Source organism: Carassius gibelio, chromosome B13 (assembly GCF_023724105.1).
Source record: "Carassius gibelio isolate Cgi1373 ecotype wild population from Czech Republic chromosome B13, carGib1.2-hapl.c, whole genome shotgun sequence".
NCBI lineage: Eukaryota > Metazoa > Chordata > Actinopteri > Cypriniformes > Cyprinidae > Carassius > Carassius gibelio.
In genome coordinates, this window is record NC_068408.1 from 13,094,989 (window position 1) to 13,108,587 (window position 13,599).

General features: G+C 37.1%; 1 protein-coding gene across 5 annotated transcripts in view; it reads left to right on the forward strand.

The window, feature by feature from the left end:
* The first annotated feature begins 2,623 nt into the window (after nt 1–2,623).
* LOC127970382 (potassium voltage-gated channel subfamily KQT member 5) overlaps nt 2,624–13,599 on the forward strand; it is a 111,160-nt gene continuing 100,184 nt past the window's right edge. For 4 of the 5 annotated variants that reach the window (XM_052572945.1, XM_052572948.1, XM_052572946.1 and 1 more), the window contains exon 1: nt 2,624–3,267. In XM_052572945.1, the coding sequence (XP_052428905.1) occupies nt 2,933–3,267 (335 nt within the window). In that variant the 5' untranslated portion in view covers nt 2,624–2,932. The remainder of the gene's footprint in view (nt 3,268–13,599) is intronic. The other variant, XM_052572942.1, reaches the window with a different exon arrangement.

A 13,599-nucleotide genomic window follows, 5' to 3' on the forward strand; every position in this document is an offset into this window, starting at 1 on the left:
ATTTGATGAGTTAGTTTTATGTTTTATGAACAATCAACTTTAGGCTATAACAAAGTATTAATCCGCTCAAAGTATCTGCAATGGTTCGCGTTCTCGTGTGAATCAGTCAGCGGTGTCAAACAGGTATTCAGTATGTATATTCATAAACTCAGTGCTGTTACATTGCCAGTCATCTGTTAATGGAAAATGTCTGTTTTGTCTGGTTTCAGACTGCCTGGGAAATGAAACCAGTGCCTTGCAAAGATTTCAAACATTTTTTTTAAAACGGGCTGATTTATGGGCAGTCTTGCAAATATGTAAAAAGCATATCTTGCGCTCCATTCTTCAAATGAATCTACTGCTAATATTTTAAGTCTCGTTACTCATTTCTCTTTGCCTTGATCCCGATGGCCGTATAATCTTCATAACTTTTTTATGACAGGGGTTATTGGAGAGTTTGTCTGGGTTTTCACTATCCCTCAGCACCGTGCCACAGGCCTACTCACATTCTGCAGAAATGTGTTTCAGGTTGATGGATTGGAGGAGGCATTAGCATTTAGAGGCTTGCTTTAGTAAACTCTCTGTTAATTCACAGATCTTATGGCCAAACCAAGACTTAATTTTAATGTTTAACCTAACAGTAATATCAGTGAATCTAATTTAATTGTGATTTCTTATAAATAATTGGTTATATAAACGACTGCAGAGAGCTTGGAATACAATGCTAATATAGGTAGGTGTAAATCATAATCTACATGGAACCACACTTTTAGAACAATAATAGCGCCAGTAATTTTATTTATTTATTATTTAGCCTGTTATGTTAAGGTGTTATGGTTTAAGCTATATTTCACACTTATCCATGCTTTGTAAATAGGGTATATTCAAGTCTGCATTAACAGACTCACACCACTAGAGTGTGTAGTTGTTAGCGGTGAATGATTCCTTTTTGGAGACCTATCCATACAATAATTAATATACTGTAACACAATTCTTAGTTTTAGAAACAGTAAATATTTTGTATCCATGCTATTGGCACATTAAGCACAAAATTTAAACGTAAAGGTTTGTAAAGAAAAAAGATAATTTTCTAAACTCTCATGCGAATCAGTTTCTAAAAAATATGAAATAAGATGCTGATACATGGCCCATAATGTCTGTCCAAGCCTGATATGACCTGAAGAATAATCCTGTAATCATATGTGCTGATTTATTGATATGGTTATTCATTTAGATATTGTGATCATGTAGAAAGAGATTTGCTCACATGGATGCACATTATAGTGACAGACAGTATTAGATTGTAACACTTCAATAAGGTTTCAATGATAATGTTATTCTGGAAGATTTCCCTGAATTACAAAAACAATCAGTGAAGCGCTGAACAGCTGGGTTTGGCATCTTTCTTCCACACACACACACACACACACACACACACACACACACACACACACACACACACACACACACACACACACACACACACACAGTGTTGTTTTATTGATAGTCTCTTTATTTCATGTAATGCTTTAGCATTTCTCTTGTTATTCAGCATTTCAGTCTCAAAGTTTGACATAGGCTATTATGCTTTGAATTTGTGCCTTGATCTGTGCAGTGTATGCATTATTGGCATGACAACTTATTATTATTATTAATGCCAAATTATTTGATTTAGCATTATAAAAAAAGTGTGGAAAAGCATAGCTAAAACAGGGCACCTGAAAAAGAGTCAAGAAAAAAAAAAAAACATTATTAAGAATGCTAGCTAGAATAATCTAAACAGTTAGATATTTAGAATATCATTAAATAACGTTTACATCATTAAACATCCATCTTACCTGCTAATTAAACGGTGTGCCGCGTTTTATTTCTTGTCGGATCACGTGATTGGTCTGGCAGCGGCTCCGCGAGATCCTCGCGCTCCGTGATTACCGCGGATCAGTCAGAAGCGTTTTCAGTTGAGCCCTGTTTTGAAGTCTCAGCTAATCGCTTAAGTTTATTTGTTTGGTGTTTCTCTGAAGTGTCTTTTGAGGAGAAAATGTTCTGCCACCACAGTGAGTAGACAAGTGTAGTTAATCTGAGCCACTCAGCAGAGAATGAACGCAGTTCTCTCTCAGCTCCTCATTAATGGGCATGCAGAAGCAGCGGATGGCGATGCCAAAGCACTTGGGAATCAGATGCAATAAAAGATTACGTACTAATTCTAAAATTACATTTTAAAGAAGGGACATCGATAAACAGTTTCTGGGTAATATAATTAAACTCGAAACTAAATTAAACGGGAGCTAGCGAATTACGCGGTTGTTTTACCATCTTAAAACAAATAGAATATTTAATTAAGCTCGAACCCTCCCTCACCCCAACAGCATGTTTTAACCGATTGTTGAATCCAGGATGGAACGACAATAGTGTTTTTTTCTCTCTATAGGTCTAGTAGCATAAGAAAAGTAGGCTATTCTAACTTGGGTTAGCTTGTATTGTAGGTGTTTAAGTCCTACATTGTATCTTGTCAGGACATCCGAACTACAATACAGTAGCCAATAGTTTACAGTAGCCCAGAGAGAGAGAGAGAGAGAGAGAGAGAGAGAGAGAGAGAGAGAGAAACCGAGAGCGCGCGCGGGTGATGCCCTGCCCTCACTAGATCTCCTCCACTGAGATGGTGACGCTCCTTCAAAACTCCAGTCTCACGGCGGCGGCAGCAGATTGCTTGAGTCATCTGAAGGTTCATAACGTTACCAAATCTTTCATAGCTTATCTGTCAATGAGCTGGATGCCTGTACTTGTCAGTAGGTGGTCTTGTTAAATATAACCTTAAAGAAAAGATAAAAAGAGAAGAATAACAATAAAGCACCCAATGTTTTAACACAGGGAACTTTGAAGCTCGTGTACATTCTCTTTATATGTGCGCACCGCTGGTGCCAGACGCGCGTTTCCAGCCAGTGCTGGTGATGCGATGCCCCGCAACCACAGCGGCGATGAGGGCGGCACTGGTCTCTGGATGAAGACCTCGCAGCACTATGGCATGAAAGATGTTGAAGCCGGTCGTGGGACGATGAACAGCGCGACCAAGACAGTCGACAGCCTGCTGCCGACGCCGGGCACAACAGGTGCAGGAGGCTCGGAAAACCAGAGGAGAAAGCAAGGCGCCCGGCTGAGCTTGCTGGGGAAACCGCTCGCCTACAGCGCGCAGAGCGGCCGGAGAAACGCGCGCTACAGGAAGCTCCAGAACTACCTCTACAATGTCCTGGAGAGACCACGAGCCTGGGCATTCGTTTACCATGCCTTTGTGTAAGTAAAAATGTTCTTACTCTTTTTATTGATTAGGCTACGTAATGTATGCTCACAACTGGAGTTCACCTGTTACTTAAAGTAACATTTAGGCACTTTGTTTTGAAGGTCTCCTCTTCTTTCGAGGAATGAATCCTCATTGTGTTTGAAATAATTAGCATTTGTATGTCTAAATGTTTTATGAAAGGAATATAGGGGTGTAGAAAATTGCAATCGGCTGCACAGTGTTTTCATATCATAATCTACATGTCAGTCTCTAGTTATTAAATTTACCTCTAATGATCAAAATGTTGATGCAGTCTTTACAATTTTTTTTTCCAACTCATTTTTGATGCCATATTCAGTGTATAAAAAAATATGGTAATAATTAATTCTGGATTTTAAGAAATGGCTTTAGTTACAGTAGTAAAAGATGTTTGATCAGTGACTTATTATCTAGCAGTGCCCTTTGATAGATTTGGCCGTTTGTCCTTTAAGCGCACAAGTAAGATCTCAGAGGGTTTGCGTTATGGTGTAAATTTCTGATTATGACTTTTCAGAGATTTTCTGTAATCTTCCTGAAAGAGATGCTCTTTATATGACCCCAGTTTAAAGGGAAATGCATGTACTCTGACATAGTTTTTATGTTCAGATTGGTTGCGTCTGTTGACATATTGTTAGGAGCGTTTGTGCAAGGAGGAAGCCGAGCTGTCAGATGGAGAGACTGGAGCGCCTCTCTGTGCTGCAAGACAGGATGTTGTTATTTTATTTGTGCTGAGAGGACAGCTGAGGTCAGGGAGGTTAAGTTGTTACATCTGCAACGACACATTGTCCCACACTAGTCAGAAACATCACAGAATCAGCACACTTGGAGGGGGCTCATGGTTTAGCAATTGGTTTAGCTATTGGGACAAAAATCAACAGAGGAAGGAAGTGGCTACTTGGTTGTTATTAGTTTTCAGCAAGCTTTAGAACATATTTATTAAGCATTTGTAGCCACTGATTCATACGCAAATTCCATAATTTCCATAATTATAAGTGCATAAGTCAATCTCGGATTGTGTGTGTGCAAATAAAAGGAGGAAACACGGTGAGAGGTTGCGTCATGAGAAAGAATTTAACAAAAAAAATTGGAATCCTTTGAGACTTTGTTTCAAAGGGCTGTGTGAAAGAAGACATGGGGGAGTATTTGAAGGCAGCGGACAATCAATCACATTCACAATCTGTGCCCTGAGCAAACCATATGCTGCTTCTGCTGTTTCCATCATGTACTCATATACTTTGTAATAAATATAGTCTACTATATAGCACATTGTTAACATTATTAGCACATTTTTCTCCTGTGCCAGTATGCTTGAGGGTCAGATGTACAGTAGGAGCATATGTCCCATGTGAACAAATGTCTGAATAATTTAATCATTAATTATGAAGATGCCATTTAGAGCTTGAGCTTGATAATGTTGGAATATGAAATAGCTTGCATGTGATGAACGAGGTCATTAAATGTCACACTTACCGTTGCTTGATAATTTATTGCTATAAGAAATATTTAAGAATTCCAAAAATATGCTATTTAAATAAAATAGCAAGCTATAAACAAATAATTAAAAAACACAGAAATAAATAACAATATTGAGATTTATTGAGTGTGATTCTTTTACTGTTATCTGTAATACAACATATATATATATATATATATATATATATATATATATATATATATATATATATATATATATATATATATATATATATATATGTGTCTAATGTATCCTATAGGGTTTTCAGAATTAAAAAAAATTCAGTTGTTTCAATTACTTTTATGAATTTATTAGATACTGGAAAATCGGAAATGATCTTACCATGCTTTCTGTGTGTTGGATAATCAAAAGATACAGTTCTGCTTTTCAGGCAGTTTTTCAACAAGACACCCCCAACCTATGTACAGTATTCTAGCATCCAACATAGTGTTATATTGTACCACATGTGAAACGATAACTACAACGGGTTCTTTAAAAGGAAAGTATTTTCAGTGTCCATTTCATTGACTCACAGTTGTCTGCTCATCCAGCAAAGTTTTTTTTATTTATGTATTTTTTACAGCTCATCAAAGCAAGCTAATTTTTCTTTTTTGATGAACAGATCGCAAAACCACAGCTGAGCGCGTTTCACCAAGGTTGAAGCTTCCGTGACACACCATAGTATCGATATCTACAAAATAGTTTTATCACTCGGCCTTATTGCCAAACACAACCCCTCATGGCCTTATTGCCTAACATAATTTTTGATAATCATATTTGACAATCAGATAATATAATGAGGGGATTTTACTAACCTTAAACAAACCTTCCTGTTTCCTTACCATGTATGCATTAATACTGGTTTCAACAAAAACGTTATGCTGCCATCATGAACACTTACATTATTAAAGAAACATTCCGTTTCCTTTATCCCCTCAGAAATCACATGCATTCTTTTAGACTGAAAAGGGAAATCGCACAGTAGGTGAACACTGCCATAGTCATCTGTATACGTCATGCCAAAGTCAGATTCAAGCCCTCTTTATATGACTGAGAATTCATCTGGTTTGAGGTAGAAGTTCATTGAGTTCCTTATTCACATTTCCTAACTGTGTTCCATTTCACGGTTTAGAAAACTGCATGTTGTACTTAGATGGCTCAGATTGACTTAATTCTTAGTTATTACCGCACGTTGACTGATGACTTTTAAATCGTAACAAAATATTTCAAAGTTGCCACCTGTAATGGTCTCATGCCTCCTCTGTGACACAGAGAGCAATAAAGGGCCTCTTGTTCTCTGAGCACTCAGGAAGGTGCTCTAGTTGGCCAATGATCCGGGTAGACAGGTAGAATGTGATGTATACAAGAGTCAGCCAGCTAACATCAGAGATTTTTCTACTTGAGATCTAATAAGTGAAAAAAAAAAATAAATCAATAAAAAAAATAAAATAAGTGAAGTGACATTCAGCCAAGTATGGTGACGCATACTCAGAATTTGTGCTCTGCATTTAACCCATCCGAAATGCACACACACAGAGCAGTGAACACACACACACACTGTGAGCACACACCCAGAGCAGTGGGCAGCCATTTATGCTGCGGCGCCCGGGGAGCAGTTGGGGGTTCGATGCCTTGCTCAAGGGCACCTAAGTCGTGGTATTGAAGGTGGAGAGAGAGCTGTTCATGCACTACCCCTACCCACAATTCCGTCTGGCCCGAGACTAGAACTCACAACCCTTCGATTGGGAGTCCAACGCTCTAACCATTAGGCCACGACTTAATCTTTTTCCTTACACTTTCCTTACACTGGAATTCGAAAGGGGAGTTAGGAGATGCCAGTCTTTAGTTTCAAATTTGCCTTTTAATGCAAAGTAGTGTAAATTTACTGTATTAGTACTGACATTTAATACCATTTCCCAGCACATCTGATTGCATAATCTTAAGAGTACTATAATTTGTGTTACGCAACATTTAGTTCGGGACCTATAATTTGATTGACCAAGCTTTTCACACTTTGTATGAAAAGACATTGTATGTGAGAGACAAAGAAACAAAGGAAGGAGAGCTTTATACATTGTGATTAACACACCTGTTTGATGAGGAAACTATTGATGCACTGGCCACCAAGGCTGGCCCAGACACTTTCACTTCCACTGTTATTGTAATCAAAGACACAAGCTGCTATTAATCACGGCTGGAAGGTATATGGAAACAAAGTTGACTCTTGCTTAATGGAAAAAGGTTTTAAACAAACTCAAACAGGTTACAGATCTTGAAAAAGTGCAAAGAGGAGGCAGTAAACAGGGTGCCATGCCTGTGTTCCAGTGGGAGTGTGAATGATAGGGGGAAAGGCTTTTGAAAAGGACACTGTTCGATCACGTCAGGGGCCCCTGACACAAGACAGACCTCAAGGAAGAGCTGCTGTCCTCAGACGGGGCACTGTATGAGCATGTTGAGTTGCCAGCTGTGCTGAGAGAAGAGCAGCGTGGAACATGGATCCAAGCATTTGGACATTTCTGTCTTACTGTGTGTCATCCCTGTCGATGAACTAATCTGTCATTAAAACCTTCTGTCCTTTGAAACTTTGAAAGAGTTTTCTGCTTCTTAAATTTTTCCTGAACCTGAAGCAGTGGAAAAACACAATTTCTCAAATGTGTTAACAAAACCCACACATAAAAGAGTTCGCTACAGTTGGTACAGTTTTTTGATTCAGCTTCTCCTGAACATAGTTTTGGAACTTCTTTTAAATTAACGTTACACATAATGTGTAATAAAAAGGCTGCGTATTCTGAGTGGGCCTGCCTATACGACAGCCACTGCTGCTAGGAACCGTCAATAAAATGTATTTTGGCATTAAGTTTAATAACAGGGAAACCATTTGCCAATAACAGTTTCTCAAGGCAACAGTACTACTTTGTTGCTGTAATTGTTTCTCATGATATAGATGACGAATCAATAGAAAGCCTCATTTGCTACAGTTAACACAAGGACTTTGTGATTCCATTCTGCTGATTTAATATTTTTAACAAAGTGGCGTGTAGTACAAAATCAAAAGTGGTCTTATATTAGTTGCCCTTGCTGACATGGGGGCTGACTGATGGAGGCAGCCGTCTTCTCTTAATAGCATACCCTGCAACATAAGTAGTCTGTGTGGCCGGGCATAACCCAGAGGGGCTTCCCTGCCCAGCAGTGCCCAGGCAAACTGAGCTGAAGAGTAATTGCCTTCCTGGGAAATGAATGTGGTCTTCCATTGCTCACTGTTCTTGGTCTTTGATCCTGCCTGTCAGCATGAAGGGGTTTCCCTGATAACACAGCATTTGTGTATATGAGGACAGGTGTGCACTGGATACTGATTTGACAGATCTCAGTCTGGTTTCAGTTTATTAAAACAGCTTGTGAATTTGATCAGTTAGTCAGCATTTTCCGTAGGGTTTTATGAATAATTTCTCCAGTTTACTTCCCACGCACATGAGCATAAAGTAATCTATACTTGCGTCTGAATTGACGTACTTTAAGTGTACAGTTTGTGCTAAATTTGTCATCTTGATTTTTTAGGTATGCTGATGTATAGTGGGACTGCATTCTTGGATGCATTTAATCCATCATGCTTGGACCTTTGACCTGTTCCTTGATCTATGATGCACTAACAACAACTGTGAGAATAACTGACTCAGATATTAAGTACAGTTTAAGGAACAACTTTCTTGGTTCCTACAGCACTTTAAATTTAAAATCCCCTTCCTCAGTGTAATTTGTTAATATATTTTTGAATATAGCTCAACCAGGTGTTTGTGTTTATGCGTATTTGGACATACAACTAATTTAACATACTCCTAAACATACCATTCAAAAATTTGGGGACAGTAATCTGAACATTAATACTTTTATTAGGGTAGGATTTATTAAATTAACCAAACATGACCGTAAAAATAATGTTTTCAACATTGATTTTATTGACATTGACATTGATTATAATAAAAATAATGTTTCTTGTTCACCAAATCAACATATTGAGTGGTTTCTGAAGGGCCATGTTACTCTTAAGACTGGAGTAATGTCTGCTGAAAATTCAGCTTTGCCATTACAGGAATAAGTTACCTAGCAAATGCTTATTTTAATTGTAATAATATATCATACCATCTCCAAACATTCAAATGGTAGTATTTAGTAGAGAAGTATTCATTTATGGGGTCTGTCTTCTCTCTGCTTTTGCATATCCTCAGATGTCTGTAAACCATCATTAGACAAGGGCTAGGGAGATTTATTAGCAAATCAGAAGCCTGAAATAGTTTCCAGTAGGCAGAGATAACAACGCATTCTGCAATGTCACAAGCAAAAATCTTCACCCTGACAGGAGTTTTCTAAAATGTTGGATTTCAGTGACCTGGTGCTGTGTTTGCATGTGGACAGCCAAATCGCCTTAAAAAAAAGTTGAAAATATCCACGTTTGGGTGGACAGGGCCTTATAGAAACAAATTTATATGAAACAAAATATGTTTACACACTTTCTGCTCTATTTGGTCGGTTACCCAGGACCATTAACACATGACCATCCATCTTTAAAATGATTAAAATGACCTGTGGTCACTGTTTCTCCTGGATGAATGGGAATCTCAATATTTGTGTACTTTATGCTGTGCCAGTAATTTAATTTTGCCTTTAGTACATTAAGTGTTAATGGGCCATGATATGATTTGATTTGTTATACCTGCTGATAAAGAACAATATAATATTTAACTCACTGGGGTTTATGTTACTCTGTTGAATCAAATGTCAAAATCTTTTGGTGTTGCTGTTGCAAGCTGGGAGGAATTAAAAAGCCATCTCAGTATCATACACAAAGCCTCTTGAATTGGAGTTGAAGGATTCTGCTTCTGTTGTGGCAGTTTTGCATGTAGGCCTATCTCCTTTGAAGGGATGCAATAGTGGCATCTTTGCACATGTGCTAGTGAATAATGAAATAGATTTAACCATGCTAATATTTCCATATGTCATTAGTAGACATGTGCCGGTATTCTGTAATGCGATATATCATTGTAAAGAATATGCACAATATTATCGTGGGTACTTTTTTAAATACTGTGAATAATTATATATTACAAATTATTCTGAATTTGGAATGCATTTTAAGAATACTATTCCCATCAACTGGTCAAAATGCACAACACCACTGTATGCTGCTTGAAAGACTCCTGTGTGCTCTGACGTAAACAAGCACGCCTGAGAAACACGTGAGAGACGCGCTGAATGAAAGCACATTCACTCTCTGACAGCAGATGGCGCTAAACTGCAGAAAATGCAAGCTGGAATCCCCATAAATATACAGTAGCAGCTGCACTACTTTCTAAAACATAAATAATTGTAAATAGCCATTCAGATTTGTGTATTTGCTATGGTGTTCATCACAATGCCAAATACTTAAATATTTAGCCTATTTATTTTAAAACTTTTTTTTTTTAATTTATTCTGGACAACAACATGCCCTATATATTATTTGAAAATGTTTTGATTCTTTATTGTTCATTTACACTTAACATTGGGGCTTCATTAGTTAACATAAACTGCCAATGAAAAAATCTTCTGAACATTCATTAATCTTAGGTATTCCAATATTTAATAACATGTTGTTAAAATCGAAAGTTGCAATTCTGTTATTTAATGTACATGAACTTAGACTTGTATATATATATTTTTTACAATGATTAATAACTTCTGTAGCAAATGTAGCTATTGCTCATTGTGAATGTTGTAAAAAAGTTATTTAACCTGTTATACTGTAATACGACCACTTTTTAAAACTAAATTTCAATACCATGATAATACCGTATACCGTGATAAAAGCATTAGCAATTAATCGCCCCCCTTAGTTACTGTTGCTCCCTCAGACAAACAAACAGATTTGTAACGACAGCTGTCAGTGTGAAAACCTTGTCACAAGATGTTTTTAAACAATTTTGGACACAGAAGGACCACCATTCTAATGGGAATTAAATATGCTATGGGGCTATATATATAAAAGATTTTAAAATAAATAAGGTTGGGTAACAATTCATTTGGAAGCAGGGTTTACAGATCACAATGCAAGCAGGAGAAGTTTCATGTTACGGCTGTCACGATCGTGGATGACAACATGCAGGATCAACACTCTTCATGTCTCGCAGGGTACGATTAAATTAATTTACATTTAACCAGTCTGAAATGTAGACCATTTACTGTATGTGTTTTTGACCCACACTTGACGTGAAAACAGTTCGCTATTTAGGTTTTTACGTTAAGATGGACTCATTTACTTTAATGTTAGCTAGTTTTCGCCGGAGATACCTTGCTGAAGCACAAGATGACATTAATGTTCTGCTTGAGCAGATGAAAATTGCAACTTACCGTAATTCCTCAAATAAAAGCCGGGGCCTTTATTTACCTGAACTGCAGAAGGTAAAAGGCGTTTATTTGAAGCAGGCTTTTATAAGAGGCAGACCTTTATTTCAAATTCCATCAGTTTGATAAGTAATTGTTTTAAATAACCCGCAATCGGTTCTTAACTCGAGAATGAGAAACGTTCCGGCAGTGGGCGCGTACGTTCGTTTTATCTGGCTCTGCTGCACAAATTTTCCCCCGGCCTTTATTTAAGACCGGCCTTTATTTGTCTGTGTTCACCATGTCCCCGGCCACTATCAGAGGCCCGGCGTTTATTTCACTACCAGTTTTTATTTGAGGAATTATGGTAATTAGAATATGAAAACTTGAAAATTAACATTTTCTTCTTCATTGGGATTGGAGTTGAATGCTTACAGACATTTTGCTCTGTTTTGTCTGGGTTCAGGAAATGGTATAAAATAAATTATATTGCCTGTCCTCTCAGGATACCTGGAATCAATGTTACAAGTACTGAAGGTACATTGTTTTTCCATTTTTTAGCATGAACACCATGAAATGGTTGCAAGCTTCGGTTCTACCAATGTTTCTCTATGCCGCTGAAACCTAAAGATGTCCAGGGTCTGCTCCCCGTGCAACTGATACTCGACTGCCATTGGTTCATCTGCGTTTGAGGGGAGGGGCTTACTGATAGGTCAATTAGATGGCATCGTTCTGAAGGATCAGATATGTTTCGGAGCTGTGTCATGTCCTGATACTATCCCAATCAATCCAATACACTTTCCTGTCTCTCTCGCCACTATCTTGTAAATAAATGTCAAGAGCCCAGAAATATATTAATAAAATAACTGGATAGGTTTTAGGGCAGTGGTGTGTTAAACCAAACGATTCAGTAGAGCAGTTTCTTTAGAAGTTCCTTGCTTGGTCTAGTTCAATGACAGGAAAGGTCACCATGTGCCATAATCCCCTCTGAACCCTGATAACTTTCTTTTCCAATTTTGAAGGAGATTGTATTAACTCCTACTGTTTACACAAAATACTGTTTACACAAAATATTTCCCTTTAATTGACAATTCAGCCTTGTCAATAAAGCAGCCTTGGAGAGTTGGAAGATTATGTACTCCTCATTTAGTCCTCTTTTCATAGCTCAGTCAGTGTTGGGTTACTAGTCCAGTTCACTATTTTTTTAAACAGTCTTGAGAGAGTAGGTGGTCATTTTTCCATGGCAACCAATGTCCAAGCTAGAGGCCACAGACTTTATTACTGTGTGAAATAAAAAGCATGCTGTGTTTTGAGCCTGAAGGCTAACATTTAGGATTACTTCTCTAAATAAATATGACTGCAGGAGCCTAATTTAGAACTATAGGTCTTCCGTATTAAACTCGTCTCAGGGCTCTGGAGGAACTTATTTGTTATTTTGTTAGTTCTTATGTATTTGTTTGGTTTTCTGGAGTGTATAATTTCATCTCTGTTTTTTTTTTTTTTAGAGATTATTATACAATCTGATTTACATGGACAGGTAAATTGGTGTATTCCATGTTCACTGAGATTGCAGGTTTAGGATTTTGGATTACATCACAGCACGCACATCGTTTGCTTACCTTCTGAAGCATATTGCAGTCAAAAATGTAATTTGCCTCCTTGCAGTATTTGACATCAAAGATTCAAAGGCAATCTTATATCCAATCAGACTGTCTGACTGCTATAGGCAACTACCAGAAGTCATTGTGCAAAGCTTTTTATCTGTCAGAACATGTTACTGAGCATACAGTAACTACATATTCTGCTTTAAAATATGGTTTGAGTTATAGTTGTGAAATAATTGGTACTTAATACATTTAGAAAGGACAGAAATTCAAATATAAATACATTTTTCACTATTTTCCTGCACAACTGATTTTAGAAACAAGGCACATTATTATTGTTGTATAGTTGATTTTACATTTACCCATCCTAAATTGGTATGCAAGCACAAACTAAACTGTGATTTGACAGTTAACATGTGCGTAAAATGCTCTCTTTCCATCAAAGTGGGATAGAAGAAGCTGCAGTGTGGATCATATTTTTATATGATCATATTCATCTCAAAATATTGGGGTCAGTAAGATTATTTTAATTTTTTACATTTTTGACAGACGTTTTTTTAGGCTCACCTAGGTGGTAATTAATTAAATACAGTAAAAACTGTAACATTGTGAAAAAAATAAAAAATAAAAACAGTTTAAATAATAATTGTAATAATACAAAAATATTTATGTGATGGCAGCCATTACTCTAGCCTTCAGTGTCACATGATCCATGAGAAATCATTCTAATATGCCCAATTGGTGTTGAAGTAAAATATTATTGTGGAAAACAGCTGTGCTGCTTAAGATTTTTTTAAAGAATCTTTGAAAAGAAAGTTCAAAAGAACAGCATTTATTTGAAATAACACCTTGTGTAATTTTAAAAATATCTTTAC